This window comes from Bombina bombina, chromosome 1 (assembly GCF_027579735.1).
Source record: "Bombina bombina isolate aBomBom1 chromosome 1, aBomBom1.pri, whole genome shotgun sequence".
NCBI classification, from domain to species: Eukaryota; Metazoa; Chordata; class Amphibia; order Anura; family Bombinatoridae; genus Bombina; species Bombina bombina.
This window is the reverse complement of record NC_069499.1, coordinates 89,084,579-89,106,234: the sequence shown is the minus strand read 5'-3', so window position 1 is coordinate 89,106,234 and position 21,656 is coordinate 89,084,579. Positions and strand designations below refer to the sequence as shown.

Genomic DNA, 21,656 nt, shown 5'->3' with positions numbered 1-21,656 from the left:
GTTAGGAGTCTGAAAATCAGAGCAATGTTATTTAAAAATAAGCAAAACTATACATTTATTTAAAAAAAAAAAACTTTATGGGCTATATAAATAGATAATCTACAAAACATTTATGCAAAGAAAAAATGAGTGTATAATGTCCCTTTAACCTATAACCAAAGGTTGTGCTATCTCTAGCAGCTAAATGGTTAAAGGACCAGTCAACACATTAGATTTGCATAATCAACAAATGCAAGATAACAAGACAATGCAATACCACTTAGTCTGAACTTCAAATGAGTAGTAGATTTTTTTTTTAATAACAAATTTCTAAGTTATGTATATTTCCACTCCCCTTGTACCATGTGATAGCAATCAGCCAATCACAAATGCATATACGTATAGTCTGAGTTCTTGCACATGCTCAGTAGGATCTGGTGACTCAAAAATTGTAAATATAAAAGACTGTGCACATTTTTTTTAATGGAAGTAAATTGGAAAGTTGTTTAAAATTACATGCTGTATCTGAATCATGAAAATGTAATATAACCTGAGTGTCCCTTTAAATGGATATCAAAGGTAGAGTCTACTAGAAATTTGATATTGTTTTAAAACTATAGATAATCCCTTTATTACCCATTCCCCGGTTTTGCAAAACCAACACTGTTATATTAATACACTTTGTACCTCTATAATTAACTGTAGCTAAGCTCCTGTAGACTGACACTAATCTCAGTGCTTTTTTTTACGATCTTGCATTTTAGCCAATTAGTGCTGGTTCTTGTATAACCATTATCATTCTCCACAGGAGTGAGTATAATGTTAACTATGTGGCACACGTGAACTAGCACTGTCTGGCTATTGTGCAATATTTTAAACTTAGAGGTTATAAAGTAAATTACTATAACCATTTTGGTTATGCAAAGCTGGAGAATGGGTAGTAATGTGTAATCTATCTTTTTAAACAATAAAAAAAATCAAGTAGACGGTCCCTTTAGCCACTAATATTGGCAGGATTACATGCTGCAGTCACAATCACCAGTTCTGGTCAGCTTAGCATCTTCAAAGTTTGCAGTTCCTAGGAGGACTTTAACTATGCATTTAACCCCTTTTGCTAGGGTTAGTAGGGGGGCACATTTATACCTCACGGTGTCTCCAATCTGTTGCTGCATTCCCTATCTATCATGCATCATGGTTACAGAAGCCTTACCAAATGAGCTAATAGGTGCAACGTGGATAAGATGTTGATAAGTGCAGAGCAGCCAGAGTAAAATACTTTTTTTTTATATATAAAGAATATTCAATCTATCCAAGTAAAGCGGCTTCTAAGTTATAAATTATAACATTATGTATATTTACATCTACATACTGTAATTGGGAGATGCTAGTGACAATGTTGCTGCTAAAACGTCACTAAATTTCTGGACCTACTAACAATGTTGCTTACTTTATTTCAGTAAGATTTTAAACTGTTGAGGCTAGGGCTGGAGTTAGGGATAACCTCTTGGATGCCTGAGAAAGCTATGCAACACATTTCAGATCAAGACATTGCTACTTTATCTGGCAGCCAAGGGGTTAACAAGTATGTTACATGTGTGTGATACTTCCTAAATAGCACATGAGCGATGCATTTGACAGTTAGTTTCAATAGGAAAGTATAGGAAGCTAAGCTCACAAGCAGATATTGATTTATTTGTTGTCTTTTGTCATGATAAAAGTGGTACATAAAATGTATGGTCAGTAAATAGATGGGCTCTTTAAACTGTGAGAAATGGTTTAAAATAATTGTAAAGTTCTAAAAACTAATTCTGTGGGGGGTCAACATCCTGGAGGCTGGACTAGTGTTTGTGGGTGGGGCCGTGACAGGAAGGACAGGATTGGCCATTCTGTGAATGTAGAGGACAACCAATGGGTGTGGCTGGGCAGGGTCTAGGCAGACAAGCTATGGGAAACCAAGTGATGATCACAGTTGGGGGGCACATGGGGTGGTAGTCGTTATGTCGGTAGGACTAAATTCTAAATAGGATCTGTACACAGAAGTTAAATCTGACAAAGGGATGTGCCCTCAAAATGTGTAGATGGGAATTTCACCAGACTAAGTACAGATTTTATTATCCCCAATTTTAAGTGCAATTATCTGTTTTATTTTTTATCTTCTGTTTGAAAGATTGATAAACTGGGAATGTAATTATGGATACACAGTGGCATCCCCAAAAACAACTTCTTGGGGAGGGGGGGACTTCTAGGAGGCCCTCTGGTGATTTGTGAGTGGGGCCTCGGGTGGGAGGGCAAGAATGGGTGTGTTGCAGATGGGGTCATGGATGGGATTCGTTGTGTTGCATGTGTGCTAGGCCAGCTATTGCCCCTGGAGTTCTGTAATATACAATGTGAGAAATTGAATAAATATCGAAAGACACTATGCTGCTGCCTCCGGACTGTTTATTTGATTCAGGTGTGGGCAGACACCTGCACCTGAGAGTGCTGAATTATCTGTACTATTAGGGAGCTGCTGCAGTGCCTGGTCAGAGTGCTGGTGGGAAGCCACCATTTGATGGGCACAAGGGGGGCCAACCATTATGCTGGTGGGGCAAGTGCCCCCCTGGCGACACCACTGTGGATAAGTGCTATTTGATGTTCTCTGTAGAGAACTTGTATACCGCTATAGTTATATAAATTATTTGCAATTTTTTGTAATAGCTGCATATTCTATAATTGCCAATTCATTTGAGTTTATTTTTATTTTTTTGTTGCCATTTTCCTTTTCTCTGTACACATGGAATGCCATATTGTGCCTTTTACATATACAGGTGGAAAAAAAATAAGTGTATATTTTTAAAATTACAATAAAAAGGAAAATTCAGAAAAAAATTCCATATATATGTATATTAACCCCACTAATCTAGTCTATGAAAAATACTGCTGGTAGTCTTTTTATAAAGAAATAATATAAAATAATTTATGACATTTTAGGACTAGACACATTGGTAGGCTGACCATATTGCCGCTTTAAGAAGGAACACATATGAAAAATACATATGTGAGGGTTCTTATACAAAACCATTTCTTTAAACAGCCCTGAAAACCGCCCTGACATATGTATTTTTCATATGTGTCCCTTTTTAAAGCGGCAATATGGTCAGCCTACACATTGGCCAAAATCTACATGCACTTCTGCAAGGAGCCTCTATAGTACGCACCGCCAATACACTCAGTCGGTGCTCAGTAGAATCTGTTGTTCCTGCAACACAGCACTTGAGTTTTTCTATTACGCTGTTCAGCCACAATCGAAACTGATTGACATCTTCATCATAAGCCTCGTGCTCTTTCATAATCTTCTCTAGGAACGATGCCCTCTCCTGTAACAAAATCACAAGAATAAAAACATGATTCAGCACAAGATAAGAACCAATTAACCAAGCTTATCTTCTATTTTGCTTCCTGGAAAACCCCTTCAAACTATGTCTTATCTCGCTGTGGAATCTGTTGGCGCTCTACAAATACCTGATAATAATAATAATAATAATAATCTCTCACCTAGTCATGGATAAATCCCTCATTTGATAAAAGATTTTCATATAACCACCAGATATATTTTGTATAAATGTCTGTTTCCTCACAAGCTGAAAGGTAGAGGAAGTTTTACAAAAATAACAAAATGTAGTTTTGCTTTGAATATCTCTAGGTCAAAAGCAGGTTTTACCTTAAACATATAAAAACCTATTTTACAAGGACACTGAGTCCTAACACAGGGCTTGACAACCAGAGCCTTTGGTGTCTTAAAATAAGGCCCTGGCTCCCTGGTTTAGAGCCACCAATAGGTGTCCCCCACATTGCCCTGCCAGCTGCAGCTAAAATTTGTACAATTTGTCTTTATAAACATTGTGTATATACCATTCTCTTTCAGCCACCACTGTGAACTAGATTGCTGCTTACTGCCTCTTGTTTACAGGGCTTTGCTATAGAGAATACTAAAGTATTCATATTTCCAATATAGGTGGTGGTTTCAACAAACAAAATCATTGATACACTCCAGCATATAAAACAGATAATTGGGAACAAAGAAAAGACAATTACAGCACAAGTAAATAAACAATCTGCTCCACTTCCTAGAGCAAAATAAAAACTATAAAATGGTATAATCCTTGGTAATCACCTAAACACCAAGGGAACAGATAAACAGAGTGCAATATACAGGAACAGGATTCAGAGTAGTACTTTTCAGCAGTAAACAAACTGAGCCCATGCTGGACATTTTTAACGCAACGGCTACAACAGCACGTAAGCACTGCAATTCGTTTATTTAAAGGGGCATAACTCAGCATAACTGTAAAAAGCTGACTAGAAAATATCACGTTATCAAGGAAATAATCGTGATTCAGTCAACATAAATTTCCTGAGTAATTAGGTAATGTAACTATGATGTAGGTATTAATCCATAGCCTGCTAGTAAATATTACCAAATGCTGATATACTTCGGTACATAATACGCGAGATGACATTATATACTGTAGCACTGCTTTTAAGGAGTGATACTCAGATCGCTAAACAGTGATCCCAATAAAAGCGATTGGTATAGTGTGAGGATTGAGAAAATGAGTGCTATTGACATATACTGCTCAATTATACCTCCTTCTACAGATGCATTATCTGGCTAATACACTAAAGTTTAGGTGGATTCCGATACAGAACATTATAAAAAGCCGTGGCTTAATGTAATAAAGGACTCACGCTTATATATTGCCCAAGCAACCTATGTTAACTTCAGAATAAATCATCAATATTAGATACACAAGCAGGAATTAAAATAGTTAAATTAGAACTGGACATGCACATACATTTGCAGCGTGTCAACAGCTATTAAGTGTATAACTCTCCACTTGTGGATAACGAACTACCAGCGCCTTCTTACTAATTAAAAACACTATTTACAAAGACTCCCCACTGGCCCCTGACATGTTTCGCCGTTACCGGATGGTTCGCTTTGAAAAAGACAGTTTTATGAAAATTGGTGTAGACAGAGAACACTTTGTAATAACAAGAATATTCTGTAGTCTTGCAATAAATTAACATAACGAGCAAGCTTGAAAATGTTTTGATTGTAATAACATTTTGTTTGCTGCAATAGTTTTTAATAGACAAACTCCACAAACCAATTGCCTTTTTTTAGAGAAGCCAATATGGACATGTTACTTCAATAGACAAGCCATGATCATTTTGTTAGCAAATTTGTAATTGTTTTGCAGTTCTTTATTTGATGATGTCTGCTGAAGCCATTTAAGGAGAGAAATGAGGCAGGGTTAGGTTTATAAATCATGTCATGTGCTCAGAATTAGAAAACGATTCATATTTAGACTTAAGTTACAAAAAAGGGGGCAAAATAAATAAATAATTTTGCAAAGTTATTTTACTATACACAATTAAACATTTTATATCAAAGCAAGAGTTTACTCTATCTTTAATGTATTTTTTCCCCTTTTTGCATGTATGAGAGCATTTTAAAATATATTACACGTCTCTTTAAAAAAGGATTTTCCTCTTAAGAGGAAATAAAATAAAAATGTGTGCTTTTTATGTTCGTGGGAAGTGTCACTGTCCAAAAATAAACAGCATTAAAGGGACCTAGATTTCAAAATGAAACTTTCATGATTAAAGCAGAAAATACAAAGGGGAAGAAGATGATCCTATTGTGCAATGTATCAAATTCAAGTGAATGGTCAGTTCATAAAAAAATATATATATATTATTATGATGATAGCAGTTGTGAGTGTCAATGAGTGGAGAGAGCTGGCGCACAGGTACTCAGGTAGCTAGGCAAACGCTAATAAACTCAGCTGGTGTGAATAGCACTGATTAAAGTGCGCAGCATTTGTAAATATATATTAAATTACAATGAGCTATCCATTTACTTGGATTGTGATACATTGCACAACTGAAGTGCCTTCTTCCTCTTTGTGCTTTTTAGTTCATTATCTTTTGTGCCGACAGAAGAGCAGCCAGCGGAAGATTCGGAAGTTTAATTGGACTATTATACGTCTGGCAACTCTGGTCACTTTGTATAGCAGACAATTTTGATAAATGTATTATTATTTATTGTTAGAGCTCCAACAGAATCTGCAGCGTTAATGATGTGTTATATTGTCACAAAGGGTTCAATCACTGCTGCTTTGTTTTTTATTACTGACAACTAAGGCCTCGCTTCCATTGAGTCGTTAAAAATGGAGCCGTAAGCTACCGAAGCGGCCGACAGCTAAAAGTAATTTACGGCTCCATTTTAGTACCAGGTTTCCATTGAAATATTTTGCGGATAGCGTGCAGTCGCTCTTTTCGTGTAGCTGTAAGTTAACGTTGTGTTAACACTTCCATCTGATGTCGGATTTCTTTAAAATCAATTAGTTGCTAAGGTAACCCGACCTTACGCTATAGACTTGACGTTTAACGTCCGTGCTCCTTACCGGTGATCACCTCTCAAGAAAAATAAAGATACACTTATCCATATTTTTAATAATCAAATACTATTTTTTAATATAATTATATTTAACACTTCATAAATATAAGTAATATGTATTGCTACCCTAGGCATAGGTCTAGTTTGCATTCTGTAGATATGTTCTTGCATATATTATTATATTTAAATATATACTGATATTTCTATTAGAATATAAGTTCAACTATTTCTATACATGTGACAACAATAAATATTACTTATAACAATTTATTTCTACATTAAAACACTTGCATTATTTGCAAGTTTTATAATTTCAATAGAAAATAGGTCTCAAAAAGCACAATTTTCCTCTTTTACACCTAGTTGAGCTGGGTGTAATATTTCTCAATGTATCGACAGCCTCCGACAGTATATTAACGGTTTGCGCTTTCATTAGAAACCTGGTATAATTTATCGATTAATGGCTTCTATTACTTACTATGGGACGAGAAGATTTTTTCGGCAGCCGGAGTCCAGCTGCCGATATTGAGGTATAACGCGCCATTGGAAACAGTCGATAAACAATATTGCTTTCGACAGCATATTTAACGGTTTGCGAGTGCACGCAAACTAAATTACGACTCAATGGAAGCGAGGCCAATGGTGGTAAATTTACAAATCTGTATGGGTTACTGCTGGTGTAAAGAAGTTTTTGAGTCTTACAGCCAGTTGAGGGAGTAAAAACATTATCTTGTCACAGTTACTGGCAAAACAAGGTTAAGTTATTGTTCTAAATATGTAAATGAGTAAAAATGTTGTTTATTGTTTATCCTATTTCCTTTACTATGGCCAGTTAGGAACAGATATAAACAAGGTCCTGTGCATGACAACCAATCACTGTGCAGCATGTAAGAGTGTCACGGTTCTGCATTCCACGTAATGCACTGCAGACTTTCTGTATTTAATTTTATCAGATTTTCCTCTTTGTGTTCTTTGTTGAAACTTAGCTCCTTTTCAGGGTAGCATACTGAGGTAGGCTCAGGGTCGTGCATGTATCTTGAGCTCAAGACACGTGCACACTCCTGAGCCTACCTCTGTATGTTATCATAGAAAGGAGGTAGGTTTGAATAAAGGAAACCAAAATAAAGTGGTAAATTTGATTACAGAAGCAAATGATAAAGTTTTGGGTTTTTTTACATTGAAAGATTTATATAAATTGTGAAATTACAATTTTTTTTATCATCTTTTAACTTAACCACTGAACCCAAATTTTTTCTTTCATGATTCAGATAGAGCATGCAATTTTAAGCAACTTTCTAATTTTATCCTATGATCAAATTTTCTTCGTTCTCTTGCTATCTTTATTTGAAAAAGAAGGCATCTAAGCTAAGGAGCCAGCCAATTTTTGGTTCAGTACTCTGGACAGCACTTGTTTATTGGTTGGTGAATTTATCCACCAATCACCAAAAATGGGCTGGTATCTAAACTTACATTCTTGCTATTCAAGTAAAGATACCAAGAGAATGAAGAAAATTTGATAATAGGAGTAAATTAGAAAGTTGCTTAAAAATTGCATCCTCTATCTGAATCACAAAAGAATACATTTGGGTTCAGTGTCCCTTTAACGTTTTTATGTTTAAAGAATGTTCTCTTATATGTATTATATTTTTAAGAATTAGTGTTCATTTAGGGGATGCTGATGATGTAATTGTTCTCATAACCCTTTAATTTGGTAAAATGTATTTAAATAAATCTGGTTCTTAGGGATATTTTTTGGCAGAAAACAGTCATTTGCTTATTAAGAATTATTTATTTTACCGGAAGAACTTGAAGAAAGCAGTCTGCGGCTTTTTCTCGAAACATGAATATGTGCCAGCGATGTACACATACATTAAACCAGGTTCAAACAGACATGGTACTGTGCAAACAGCATGAATACAGACCACGTGACACTCAACTGCTGGCAATTATGCAAAGTAAGTTCAGACACAGCTGTTATTGGAAGGTTGGAGCCAGCTCTGAGGTTTGGCTCAAGTAACAAAAAACATCCAGGTGGTGATACTGACAATGTACCTGAATTATTTAACGCTTTATTGGATTTTTTTTTTTATCTTGAACACAATTAATATTTAGAAGGGAAAAATAAAACAAGCACACTACATGTAACCGGTGTTACATTATAGAACATATAAAGTAGGCATCTGCCTGGGGGGGCAATTAAAATATCTGACACTGGTGAGAGACCTTGCTGCACTAGAAAAACAACCTAAGGAAGTCTGGAGTGTTTAGAAGGCAGGATTTATAACTCTGCAATCTAATTGTAATATGATGGCATTTAAAGCAAGAATAAATACAATTATCAGAATCTCATTAAAAGAAAATTGGTGAAAAAAGGTGAGATCATAAGATGCTATTCACAAATGACATGACACTCGCTGATTATTAAAAGATGAAGCAGATAGACTGTAGTATTGAGGTATTTACATGTGAGGGGGCAGTTACTTCACTAATGAGGCATTTACTTAACTACTGAAGTATTTACATATGAGGGGGCAGTTACTGCACTAATGAGGTATTTACTTAACTACTGAAGTATTTACATATGAGGGGGCAGTTACTGCACTAATGAGGCATTTACTTAACTACTGAAGTATTTACATATGAGGGGGCAGTTACTGCACTAATGAGGCATTTACTTAACTACTGAAGTATTTACATATGAGGGGGCAGTTACTGCACTAATGAGGCATTTACTTAACTACTGAAGTATTTAAATATGAGGGGTGAGATCATAAGATGCTATTCACAAATGACATGACACTCGCTGATTATTAAAAGATGAAGCAGATAGACTGTAGTATTGAGGTATTTACATGTGAGGGGGCAGTTACTTCACTAATGAGGCATTTACTTAACCTTTTAAAGCCGTTATGCCGTTCCATTCCGTCATAATTAGACTGGGCTTTAAAGCCGTTATGACGGAATGGAACGTCATAACTAACGGCTGTCCTGAAGCCTTCTGTGCTTCAGGGATTTAATCGCGGTCTGGAGGGCGTTCCTAGGATTGTAGGGACGCCCCCCAGATGCGATCCAATAATTGAAATCTCGCGATCGTATGCACGATCGCGTAGTTTCAATTTGTCTACATCGGAACAGTTGTTCCGATGTAGGCACTTTAACCCTGTCACGAAAGGGTTAACTACTGAAGTATTTACATATGAGGGGGCAGTTACTGCACTAATGAGGTATTTACTTAACTACTGAAGTATTTACATATGAGGGGGCAGTTACTGCACTGAGGCATTTACTTAACTACTGAAGTATTTACATATGAGGGGGCAGTTACTGCACTAATGAGGCATTTACTTAACTACTGAAGTATTTACATATGAGGGGGCAGTTACTGCACTAATGAGGCATTTACTTAACTACTGAAGTATTTAAATATGAGGGGCAGTTACTTCACTAATGAGGCATTTACTTAACTACTGAAGTATTTACATATGAGGGGGCAGTTACTGCACTAATGAGGCATTTACTTAACTACTGAAGTATTTACATATGAGGGGGCAGTTACTGCACTAATGAGGTATTTACTTAACTACTGAAGTATTTACATATGAGGGGGCAGTTACTGCACTAATGAGGTATTTACTTAACTACTGAAGTATTTACATATGAGGGGGCAGTTACTGCACTAATGAGGTATTTACTTAACTACTGAAGTATTTACATATGAGGGGGCAGTTACTGCACTAATGAGGTAGTTACTTAACTACTGAAGTATTTACATATGAGGGGGCAGTTACTGCACTAATTAGGTATTTACTTAACTACTGAAGTATTTACATATGAGGGGGCAGTTACTGCACTAATGAGGTATTTACATGTGAGGGGAAGTTTCTGCACTAATGAGGTATTTACTTCACTAATGAGGTATTTACACATGAGGGGCAGTTACTGCACTAATGAGGTATTTGCATGTGAGGGGACAGTTACTGCCCTAATGAGGTATTTACATGTGAGGGTGCAGTTACTGCCCTAATGAGGTATTTACATGTGAGGGGCAGTTCCTGCACTAATGAAGTATTTATATCTGAGGGGGTAGTTACTGCACTAATTAGGTATTTACATGTGAGGGGGCAGTTACTGAAGTATTGAGGTATTTACATGTGAGGGGGCAGTTACTGCACTAATGAGGTATTTACTTAACTACTGAAGTATTTACATATGAGGGGGCAGTTACTGCACTAATGAGGTAGTTACTTAACTACTGAAGTATTTACATATGAGGGGGCAGTTACTGCACTAATTAGGTATTTACTTAACTACTGAAGTATTTACATATGAGGGGGCAGTTACTGCACTAATGAGGTATTTACATGTGAGGGGAAGTTTCTGCACTAATGAGGTATTTACTTCACTAATGAGGTATTTACACATGAGGGGCAGTTACTGCACTAATGAGGTATTTGCATGTGAGGGGACAGTTACTGCCCTAATGAGGTATTTACATGTGAGGGTGCAGTTACTGCCCTAATGAGGTATTTACATGTGAGGGGCAGTTCCTGCACTAATGAAGTATTTATATCTGAGGGGGTAGTTACTGCACTAATTAGGTATTTACATGTGAGGGGGCAGTTACTGAAGTATTGAGGTATTTACATGTGAGGGGGCAGTTACTACACTAATCAGGTATTTACTTCACTAATTAGGTATTTACATGTGAGGGGGCAGTTGCTGCACTAATGAGATATTTACATGTGAGGGGGCAGTTACTGAACTAATGAGGTATTTACATGTGAGGGGGCAGTTCCTGCACTAATAAGGTATTTATATGTGAGGGGGCAGTTACTGCACTAATGAGGTATTTACATGTGAGGGGGCAGTTGCTGCACTAATGAGATATTTACTTCACTAATGAGGTATTTACATGTGAGGGGGCAGTTACTAAACTAATGAGGTATTTACATGTGAGGGGGCAGTTACTGAACTAATGAGGTATTTCTTTCATGTAATTAGCAAGAGTCCATGAGCTAGTGACGTATGGGATATACATTCCTACCAGGAGGGGCAAAGTTTCCCAAACCTTAAAATGCCTATAAATACACCCCTCACCACACCCACAATTCAGTTTTACAAACTTTGCCTCCGATGGAGGTGGTGAAGTAAGTTTGTGCTAGATTCTACGTTGATATGCGCTCCACAGCAAGTTGGAGCCCGGTTTTCCTCTCAGCGTGCAGTGAATGTCAGAGGGATGTGAGGAGAGTATTGCCTATTTGAATGCAGTGATCTCCTTCTAAGGGGTCTATTTCATAGGTTCTCTGTTATCGGTCGTAGAGATTCATCTCTTACCTCCCTTTTCAGATCGACGATATACTCTTATATATACCATTACCTCTGCTGATTCTCGTTTCAGTACTGGTTTGGCTATCTGCTATATGTAGATGAGTGTCCTGGGGTAAGTAAGTCTTATTTTCTGTGACACTCCTAGCTATGGTTGGGCACTTTGTTTATAAAGTTCTAAATATATGTATTCAAACATTTATTTGCCTTGACTCAGAATGTTCAACTTTCCTTATTTTTCAGACAGTCAGTTTCATATTTGGGATAATGCATTTTAATTTAACATTTTTTACCTTAAAATTTGACTTTTTCCCTGTGGGCTGTTAGGCTCGCGGGGGCTGAAAATGCTTCATTTTATTGCGTCATTCTTGGCGCGGACTTTTTTGGCGCAAAAATTCTATTTCCGTTTCCGGCGTCATACGTGTCGCCGGAAGTTGCGTCATTCTTTGACGTTATTTTGCGCCAAAAATGTCGGCGTTCCGGATGTGGCGTCATTTTTGGCGCCAAAAAGCATTTAGGCGCCAAATAATGTGGGCGTCTTATTTGGCGCGAAAAAATATGGGCGTCACTTTTGTCTCCACATTATTTAAGTCTCATTTTTTATTGCTTCTGGTTGCTAGAAGCTTGTTCTTTGGCATTTTTTCCCATTCCTGAAACTGTCATTTAAGGAATTTGATCAATTTTGCTTTATATGTTGTTTTTTTCTTTTACATATTGCAAGATGTTCCACGTTGCAACTGAGTCAGAAGATACTTCAGGAAAATCACTGTACAATGCTGGAGCTACCAAGCTAAGTGTATCTGCTATAAACTTTTGGTATCTGTTTCTCCAGCTGTTATTTGTATTGCATGTCATGTCAAACTTATTAATGCAGATAAAATTTCCTTTAGTACTGTTACATTACCTGTTGCTGTTCCGTCAACATCTAATTTTCAGAGTGTTCCTGATAACATAAGAGATTTTATTTTTTAAATCCATTAAGAAGGCTATGTCTGTTATTTTTCCTTCTAGTATACATAAAAGTCTTTTAAAACTTCTCTTTTTTTCAGATGAATTTTTAAATGAACATCATCATTCTGATAATGGTTCTTCTGGTTCTGAGGTTTCTGTCTCAGAGGTTGATGCTGATAAATCTTTGTATTTGTTCAAGATGGAATTTATTCGTTCTTTACTTAAAGAAGTGTTATTTGCATTAGAAATAGAGGATTCTGGTCCTCTTGATACTAAATGTAAACGTTTAAATAAGGTTTTTAAATCTCCTGTAGTTATTCCAGAAGTGTTTTATCTCCCTGATGCTATTTCTGAAGTAATTTCCAGGGAATGGAATAATTTGGGTAATTTATTTACTCCTTCTAGACGTTTAAGCAAATTATATCCTGTGCCATCTGACAGATTAGAGTTTTTTGGGACAAAAATCCCTAAGGTTATGGGGCTGTCTCTACTCCTGCTAATGTACTACTATTCCTACGGCAGATAGTACTTCATTTAAGGATCCTTTAGATAGGAAAATTGATTCCTTTCTAAGAAAAGCTTACTTATGTTCAGGTAATCTTCTTAGACCTGCTATATTTTTAGCGGATGTTGCTGCAGCTTCAACTTTTTGGTTAGAAGCTTTAGCGCAACAAGTAACAGATCATAATTTTATAGCATTATTTTTATTCTATAACATGCTAATAATTTTATTGGTGATACCATCTTTTGATATCATTAGAGTTGATGTCAGGTATATGTCTCTAGCTATTTTAGCTAGAATAGCTTTATGGATTAAACTTGGAATGCTGACATGTCTTCTAAGTCAACTTTGCTTTCCCTTTCTTTCCAGGGTAAATAATCATTTTCGTTCCTTTCCTCACAAGGAACAAAAGCCTGATCCTTCATCCTCAGGAGCGGTATCAGTTTGGAAACTATTTCCAGTTTGGAATATATCCAAGCCTTATAGAAACCTATAGCCAGCTCCTAAGTACCTATGAAGGTGCGGCCCTTATTCCAGCTCAGCTGGTATGGGGCAGATTACGTTTTCTTCAAAGAAATTTGGATCAATTCCGTTCTTAATCTCTGGTTTCAGAAACATTGTTTCAGAAAGGTACAGAATTGGCTTCAAGTTAAGGCCTCCTGCTAAGAGATTCTTTTCTTTCCCGTGTCCCAGTTAACACAGCAAAGGCTCAGCATTTCTGAAATGTGTTTCAGATCTAGAGTTGGCTGGAGTATTTATGCCAGTTCCAGTTCTGGAACAGGGGCTGGGATCTTATTTATCTCTTCATTGTACCAAAGAAGGTCAATTCCTTCAGACCAGTTCCGGATCTATCATTATTGAATCATTATGTTAGGATACCAACATTCAAGATGGTTACTGTAGGACTATCCTGCCTTTTGTTTAGCAAGGGCATTATATGTCTACAATAGATTTACAGGATGTGTATCTGCATATTCCGATTCATCCAGATCACTTTTAGTGTCTGAGATTCTCTTTTTAGACAAGCATTACCAGTTTTGTGGCTCTACCGTTTGGCTTAGCCTCAGTTCCAAGAATTTTTTTCAAAGGTTCTCGGTGCCCTTCTTTCTGTAATCAGAGAATAGGGTTTTGGTATTTCCTTATTTGGACGATATCTTGGTATTTGCTCAGTCTTCTCATTTTCGAAGAATCTCATACGAATCGACTTGTGTTGTTTCTTCAAGTTCATGGTTGGAGGATCAATTTACCAATCAGTTCATTGATTCCTCAGACAAGGGTAACCTTTTTAGGTTTCTAGATAAATTCAGTGTCTATGACTCTGTCCTTGTCAGACAAGAGAAGTTTAACATTGATATCAGCTTGTCAAAACCTTCAGTCACAATCATTCCCTTTGGTAGCCTTATGCATGGAAATGTTGGGTCTTAGGACTGCCGCATCAGATGCGATCTCCTTTGCTCGTTTTCACATGCAACCTCTTCAGCTCTGTATGCTGAACCAATGGTGCAGGGATTACTCAAAGATATCTCAATTAATATCTTTAAACCGATTTTACAACACTCTCTGACATGGTGGACAGATCACCATCGTTTAGTTCAGGGGGCTTCTTTGTTCTTCCGACCTGGACTATAATCTCAACAGATGCAAGTCTTACAGGTTGGGGAGCTGTGTGGGGGTATCTGACGGCACAAGGGGTTTGGGAATCTCAGGAGGTGAGATTTCCGATCAATATTTTGGAACTCCGTGCAATTTTCAGAGCTCTTCAGTCTTGGCCTCTTCTGAAGAGAGAGTTGTTCATTTGTTTTAAGATAGACAATGTCACAACTGTGGCATACATCAATCATCAAGGAGGGACTCACAGTCCTCTGGCTATGAAAGAAGTATCTCGAATTTTGGTTTGGGCGGAATCCAGCTCCTGTCTAATCTCTGCGGTTCATATCCCAGGTATGGACAATTGGAAAGCGGATTATCTCAGTCGTCAAACGTTGCATCCGGGCGAATGGTCTCTTCACCCAGAGGTATTTCTTCAGATTGTTCAAATCTAGGAACTTCCAGAAATAGATCTGATGGCTTCTCATCTAAACAAGAAACTTCCCAGGTATCTGTCCAGATCCCGGGATCCTCAGGCGGAGGCAGTGGATGCATTATCACTTCCTTGGAAGTATCATCCTCCCTATATCTTTCCGCCTCTAGTTCTTCTTCCAAGAGTAACCTCCAAGATTCTGAAGGAATGCTCGTTTGTTCTGCTGGTAGCTCCGGCATGGCCTTACAGGTTTTGGTATGCGGATCTTGTCCGGATGGCCTCTTGCCAACCGTGGACTCTTCCGTTAAGACCAGACCTTTTGTCTCAAGGTCCTTTTTTTCCATCAGGATCTGAAATCCTTAAATTTAAAGGTATGGCGATTGAACGCTTGATTCTTGGTCAAAGAGGTTTCTCTGACTCTGTGATTAATACTATGTTACAGGCTCGTACATCTGTATCCAGAGAGATATATTATAGAGTCTGGAAGACTTATATTTCTTGGTGTCTTTCTCATCATTTTTCTTGGCATTCTTTTAGAATACCGAGAATATTACAGTATTCTTCAGGATGGTTTAGATAAGGGTTTGTCCGCAAGTTCCTTGAAAGGTCAAATCTCTGCTCTTTCTGTTCTTTTTCACAGAAAGATTGCTATTCTTCCTGATATTCATTGTTTTGTACAAGCTTTGGTTCGTATAAAGCCTGTCATTAAGTCAATTTCTCCTCCTTGGAGTTTGAATTTGGTTCTGGGGGCTCTTCAAGCTCCTCCATTTGAACCTATGCATTCATTGGATATTAAATTACTTTCTTGGAAAGTTTTTTGTTCCTTTTGGCCATCTCTTCTGCCAGAAGAGTTTCTGAATTATCTGCTCTTTCTTGTGAGTCTCCTTTTCTGATTTTTCATCAGGATAAGGCGGTGTTGCGAACTTCTTTTGAATTTTTACCTAAAGTTGTGAATTCCAACAACATTAGTAGAGAAATTGTGGTTCCTTCATTATGTCCTAATCCTAAGAATTCTAAGGAGAAATCGTTGCATTCTTTGGATGTTGTTAGAGCTTTGAAATATTATGTTGAAGCTACGAAATCTTTTCGTAAGACTTCTAGTCTATTTGTTATTTTTTCCGGTTCTAGAAAAGGCCAGAAAGCTTCTGCCATTTCTTTGGCATCTTGGTTGAAATCTTTAATTCATCTTGCCTATGTTGAGTCGGGTAAAACTCCGCCTCAGAGAATTACAGCTCATTCTACTAGGTCAGTTTCTACTTCCTGGGCGTTTAGGAATGAAGCTTCGGTTGACCAGATCTGCAAAGCAGCGACTTGGTCCTCTTTGCATACTTTTACTAAATTCTACCATTTTGATGTATTTTCTTCTTCTGAAGCAGTTTTTGGTAGAAAAGTACTTCAGGCAGCGGTTTCAGTTTGAATCTTCTGCTTATGTTTTTCATTAAACTTTATTTTGGGTGTGGATTATTTTCAGCAGGAATTGGCTGTCTTTATTTTATCCCTCCCTCTCTAGTGACTCTTGTGTGGAAAGATCCACTTCTTGGGTAGTCATTATCCCATACGTCACTAGCTCATGGACTCTTGCTAATTACATGAAAGAAAACATAATTTATGTAAGAACTTACCTGATAAATTCATTTCTTTCATATTAGCAAGAGTCCATGAGGCCCGCCCTTTTTTTGTGGTGGTTATGATTTTGTATAAAGCACAATTATTCCAATTCCTTATTTTATATGCTTTCGCACTTTTTTCTTATCACCCCACTTCTTGGCTATTCGTTAAACTGAATTGTGGGTGTGGTGAGGGGTGTATTTATAGGCATTTTAAGGTTTGGGAAACTTTGCCCCTCCTGGTAGGAATGTATATCCCATACGTCACTAGCTCATGGACTCTTGCTAATATGAAAGAAATGAATTTATCAGGTAAGTTCTTACATAAATTATGTTTTACATGTGAGGGGGCAGTTCCTGCACTAATGAGGTATTTACATGTGAGGGGGCAGTTACTGCACTAATGAGGTATTTACATGTGAGGGGGTAGTTACTGCACTAATGAGGTATTTACATGTGAGGAGCAGTTCCTGCACTAATGAGGTATTTACATGTGAGGGGACAGTTACTGCACTAATGAGGTATTTACATGTGAGGGGGCAGTTACTGAACTAATGAGGTATTTACATGTGAGGGGGCAGTTACATAACTAATGAGGTATTTACATGTGAGGGGGCAGTTACTGCACTAATGAGGTATTTACATGTGAGGAGCAGTTACTGAACTAATGAGGTATTTACATGTGAGGGGACAGTTACTGCACTAATGAGGTATTTACATGTGAGGGGACAGTTACTGCACTAATGAGGTATTTACATGTGAGGGGGCAGTTACTGCATTAATGAGGTATTTACATGTGAGGGGGTAGTTACTGCACTAATGAGGTATTTACATGTGAGGGGTAGTTACTGCACTAATGAGGTATTTACATGTGAGGGGGCAGTTACTGCACTAATGCGGTATTTACATGTGAGGGGGCAATTACTGCATTAATGAGGAATTTACATGTGAGGGGCAGTTACATAACTAATGAGGTATTTACATGTAAGGGGGCAGTTGCTGCACTAATGAGGTATTTACATGTGAGGGGGCAGTTACTGTACTAATGAGGTATTTACACGTGAGGGGGCAGTTACTGCACTAATTAGGTATTTACATGTGAGGGGGCAGTTACATAACTAATGAGGTATTTACATGTGAGGGAGCAGTTACTGCATTAATGAGGTATTTACATGTGAGGGGGCAGTTACTGAACTAATGAGGTATTTACATGTGAGGGGCAGTTACTGAACTAATGAGGTATTTACATGTGAGAGGGCAATTACATAACTATTGAGGTATTTACATGTGAGGGGGCAGTTACTGCATTAATGAGGTATTTACATGTGAGGGGGCAGTTACTGAACTAATGAGGTATTTACATGTGAGGGGGCAGTTACTGAACTAATGAGGTATTTACATGTGAGGGGGCAGTTACTGAACTAATGAGGTATTTACATGTGAGGGGGCAGTTACTACGCTAATTAGGTACATACCTGTGGAAGGGCAGCTGGTGCAATGCTATAATCAGGTATTTACACGTGAGGGGGCAGTTACTGCATAAATGAGGTATTTACATCATGTGAGGGGGCAGTTACTGAACTAATTAGGTATTTACATGTGAGGGTGAAGTTACTGCACTAATTAGTTCAGTGTCCCTTTAAATTGAATAGGAAAATAACATGACTTTGCCTGCACATGCCAGATGCACACTCCCTAGCTTGTCCTGGGACAAGCATCTTGACTGGCTGCTTAAAGTCTCTTTGAAGTGGGGTGTGAATACTTAGTAAATTTGAGGTTAAATACTCAGGTGATATTTTCTAGTTAGCTTTTTACAGTTATGCTGCATCACTTTCAAATGCTTCAACATTTAGGTATCATGTCCCTGGAACTCATAATTAATCTGTGTATATAATAAATATCATTACATCTCAGACCTGTGCTTTCTTCTTTATTTGCTTGTACTCGACCATCATCTGGTTCTGCACACTCTCGTCCACACTGGGATCCCCGATCCTGTTGTACAGCGAAGCCGCCTCCTCTAAAAGCCTGTCCAGGAGGTGTGATTGGTTTTTGACATCTTTCAGCAACACCTGGTAATGCTCGTATTGCCATCGCTTTTCCTTCAGGCCAAGCTGGAGCTCTGTATCTGGTTCTAGAGTCAGTTTCATATTATGAACCCACACTGTGAATTCTCCAAGTGCTTTCAGATACTCGCTCCAGTGCAGCCAAACCCATTCAATGCGGCTGAGGGTGACAAAAAAATAAATAAAATAAAATACAACAATCAGTTCCTCTTATCAATTCTAGACTTCTCTGTAATGCTTCTGAAAAAAGGCATATACGTATATATATATAACTGTAAAATATCCCCTAGTACCATTACATGAATAGTAAATATACTAGGGTGCCCTCTGTTAGGATTCAACTGCTGTCTATACCGGTCTGCCAATCACTGTGATTGACCTTCATTCATGTAAGACAGATTTTCTTAACCTTTTTTTATAGCAAGTACCCTACAGGAACACATTTTTGCAATAAGTATCCCAGCATATTATTAGGTTAAAAGAAATAAGGAGGAAATGTTGCATAATTGGTTAAAGATATAATTTATTTAAGTCCAGTTTTACTCAAGCAAATGCAGCAAATATTTGGAAATATTACAGCAAGAGTGAATAAAGAAACCACAGTAGTCCATTACTGCTCCTTCAATAAAGGATACCAAAGGAATAAAGCAAATTTGATAATGGATGTAAATTGGAAAGTTGTTTGCTCTATATTAACCATACAAGGAAAAATGTGAGTTTTATGTCCCATGTCCCTTTAAGGGACACTCTAATGCAAAAATGACGTGCCGTGCTATAATTCAATAGAGCATGTAAAATCTGCATTAGTGAGCTTAGATAATTATGGGGTCAGCCGCAATAATGCGTTTTTTGGCAGTTTCCCACACCCTGATCGCATTATGAGCTCACAGAGTGAGGCCCGATTTTTAACATGCAGCTGAAAATTTCTCAGCAATCACAATCTATTTTTAAGAGACTTTTCAACACTTTATCGAGATAAATGGCCTTTTGGGCATCTTTCCAAGACTACTTGGAATCATTCTATAATATTGCACGTGGCCACAGGAGACATTGTTTGAGAACTATTAGCATACATTGTATAGATTTATTAAAGCTCTATTCACTGTTACAGTATAGCCTGTCTGAAGTGGCCAGGGCACACATTTATTACATATGTATTGGTTCATATACATTTATATACAACCCCAATTCCGAAAAAGTTGGGACACAAAACAATGTACCCTGTACTATATTGAACACATTATTAACACATTATTTGATATTTTACTTTGTGAATTTAATGTATTTTTTCAGTAGTGATTACGGCGTGTAGCCGAAACGCGTATGCTGAATTTCTTGTGTGATCAGTAGTGATTACGGCGTGTAGCCGAAACGCGTATGCTGAATTTCTTGTGTGATCAGTAGTGATTACGGCGTGTAGCCGAAAACGCGTATGCTGAATTTCTTGTGTGATCAGTAGTGATTACGGCGTGTAGCCGAAACGCGTATGCTGAATTTCTTGTGTGCCTTCCCTCCTGGATTTTAACTTTTTCCAATAAAGGCTGAAGTTTTAACTTTTGGGTGTTTGCTTCCATCTATTCTGGTTTGTCTTTTTTAATATACACTCATTTAAAATCTGATGACTGCAACACATTCCAAAAAATTTGTGACAAGTTGAAATAAGAAGGTGATGTGAAACAGGTGAGGCAATTGTGTAATCATAGTATATAAGGAGCCTCCAAAAAAAAAGGATAGGGGCATTTTTAACAATGTGCGAGCGGACATGATGCAAAGTAGCGTATCATGTCCGTGGCACATCGATAAATGCCAACAGCATAGGCTAGCTAGCAGGGGGTGTCAATTAACCTAATCGTATTCGTATTGATTTCTGTCCGCCACCTCAGAGCAGGCGACAAGTTATGGAGCAGAAGTCTTTAGAAACAAGGGGCCTCAAGATCTATAGGAAGCTTGATAAATATGCCCCATAGTCCTTCAAGAGTAAGGATGGGTTGAGGTTCTCCTATCTGCCAACAGATGTGCCAGGGAATAATCCAACATTCCCCAAAGACAAATCAGTAGGATTTTGGTCATATCACATTCTACAGTGAACAATATAATTTTAAGATTTAAAGGTACAGTCTAGTCAAAATTAAACGTTTATGATTTAGATAGGGCATGCAATTTTAAACAACTTTCCAATTTACTTTTATCATCAAATTTGCTTTGTTCTCTTGGTGGTATTTTTGAAAAGCTAAACCTAGGTAGGCTCAAACTGATTCCTAAACCGTTGAAAATTGCCTCTTAGCTCAGAGCATTTTGAAAGTTTTTCACAGTTAGACAGTACTAGTTGATGTGTATCATATATATAACATTGTGCTCACTCCCGTGGAGTTATTTAGGAGCACTGAGATAAGGGGGCAGTCTGTAATCACAGAGGTAAAACATATATTAATATAACTGTGTTGGTTATGTAAAATTGGGGAATGGGGAATAAAGGGATTATCTATCTTTTTAAACAATAAAAATGCTGGTGTAGACTGTCCCTTTAAGGAATCCAGTGAAATCTCTGTGCGTAAAGGGCAAGGTCGAAAACCACTTCTGAATGTGCGTGATCTCTAAGCCCTCAGACGTCACTGTCTCAAAAACCGTCATGAGTCTGTATTATATATCCTGACATGGGCTCGGGAATACTTTGGTAAACCTTTGTCAGTCAACACCATTCGCGGCTGCATCCACAGAGGATTGTTAAGGCTTTACTATGTAAAGCAGAAGCCATACATTA

General features: G+C 37.6%; 1 protein-coding gene across 1 annotated transcript in view; it reads right to left on the bottom strand.

Annotated features, from left to right (window-relative positions):
* The window catches only part of SYNE3 (spectrin repeat containing nuclear envelope family member 3), a 256,474-nt gene that overhangs the window by 141,774 nt on the left and 93,044 nt on the right, over window positions 1-21,656 (bottom strand). Inside the window, exons 4-5 of the mRNA XM_053708894.1 lie at window positions 18,746-19,055; window positions 3,177-3,335 (exon numbers count right to left, since the gene is read on the bottom strand). Of these exons, the coding sequence (XP_053564869.1) occupies window positions 3,177-3,335; window positions 18,746-19,055 (469 nt within the window). The remainder of the gene's footprint in view (window positions 1-3,176; window positions 3,336-18,745; window positions 19,056-21,656) is intronic.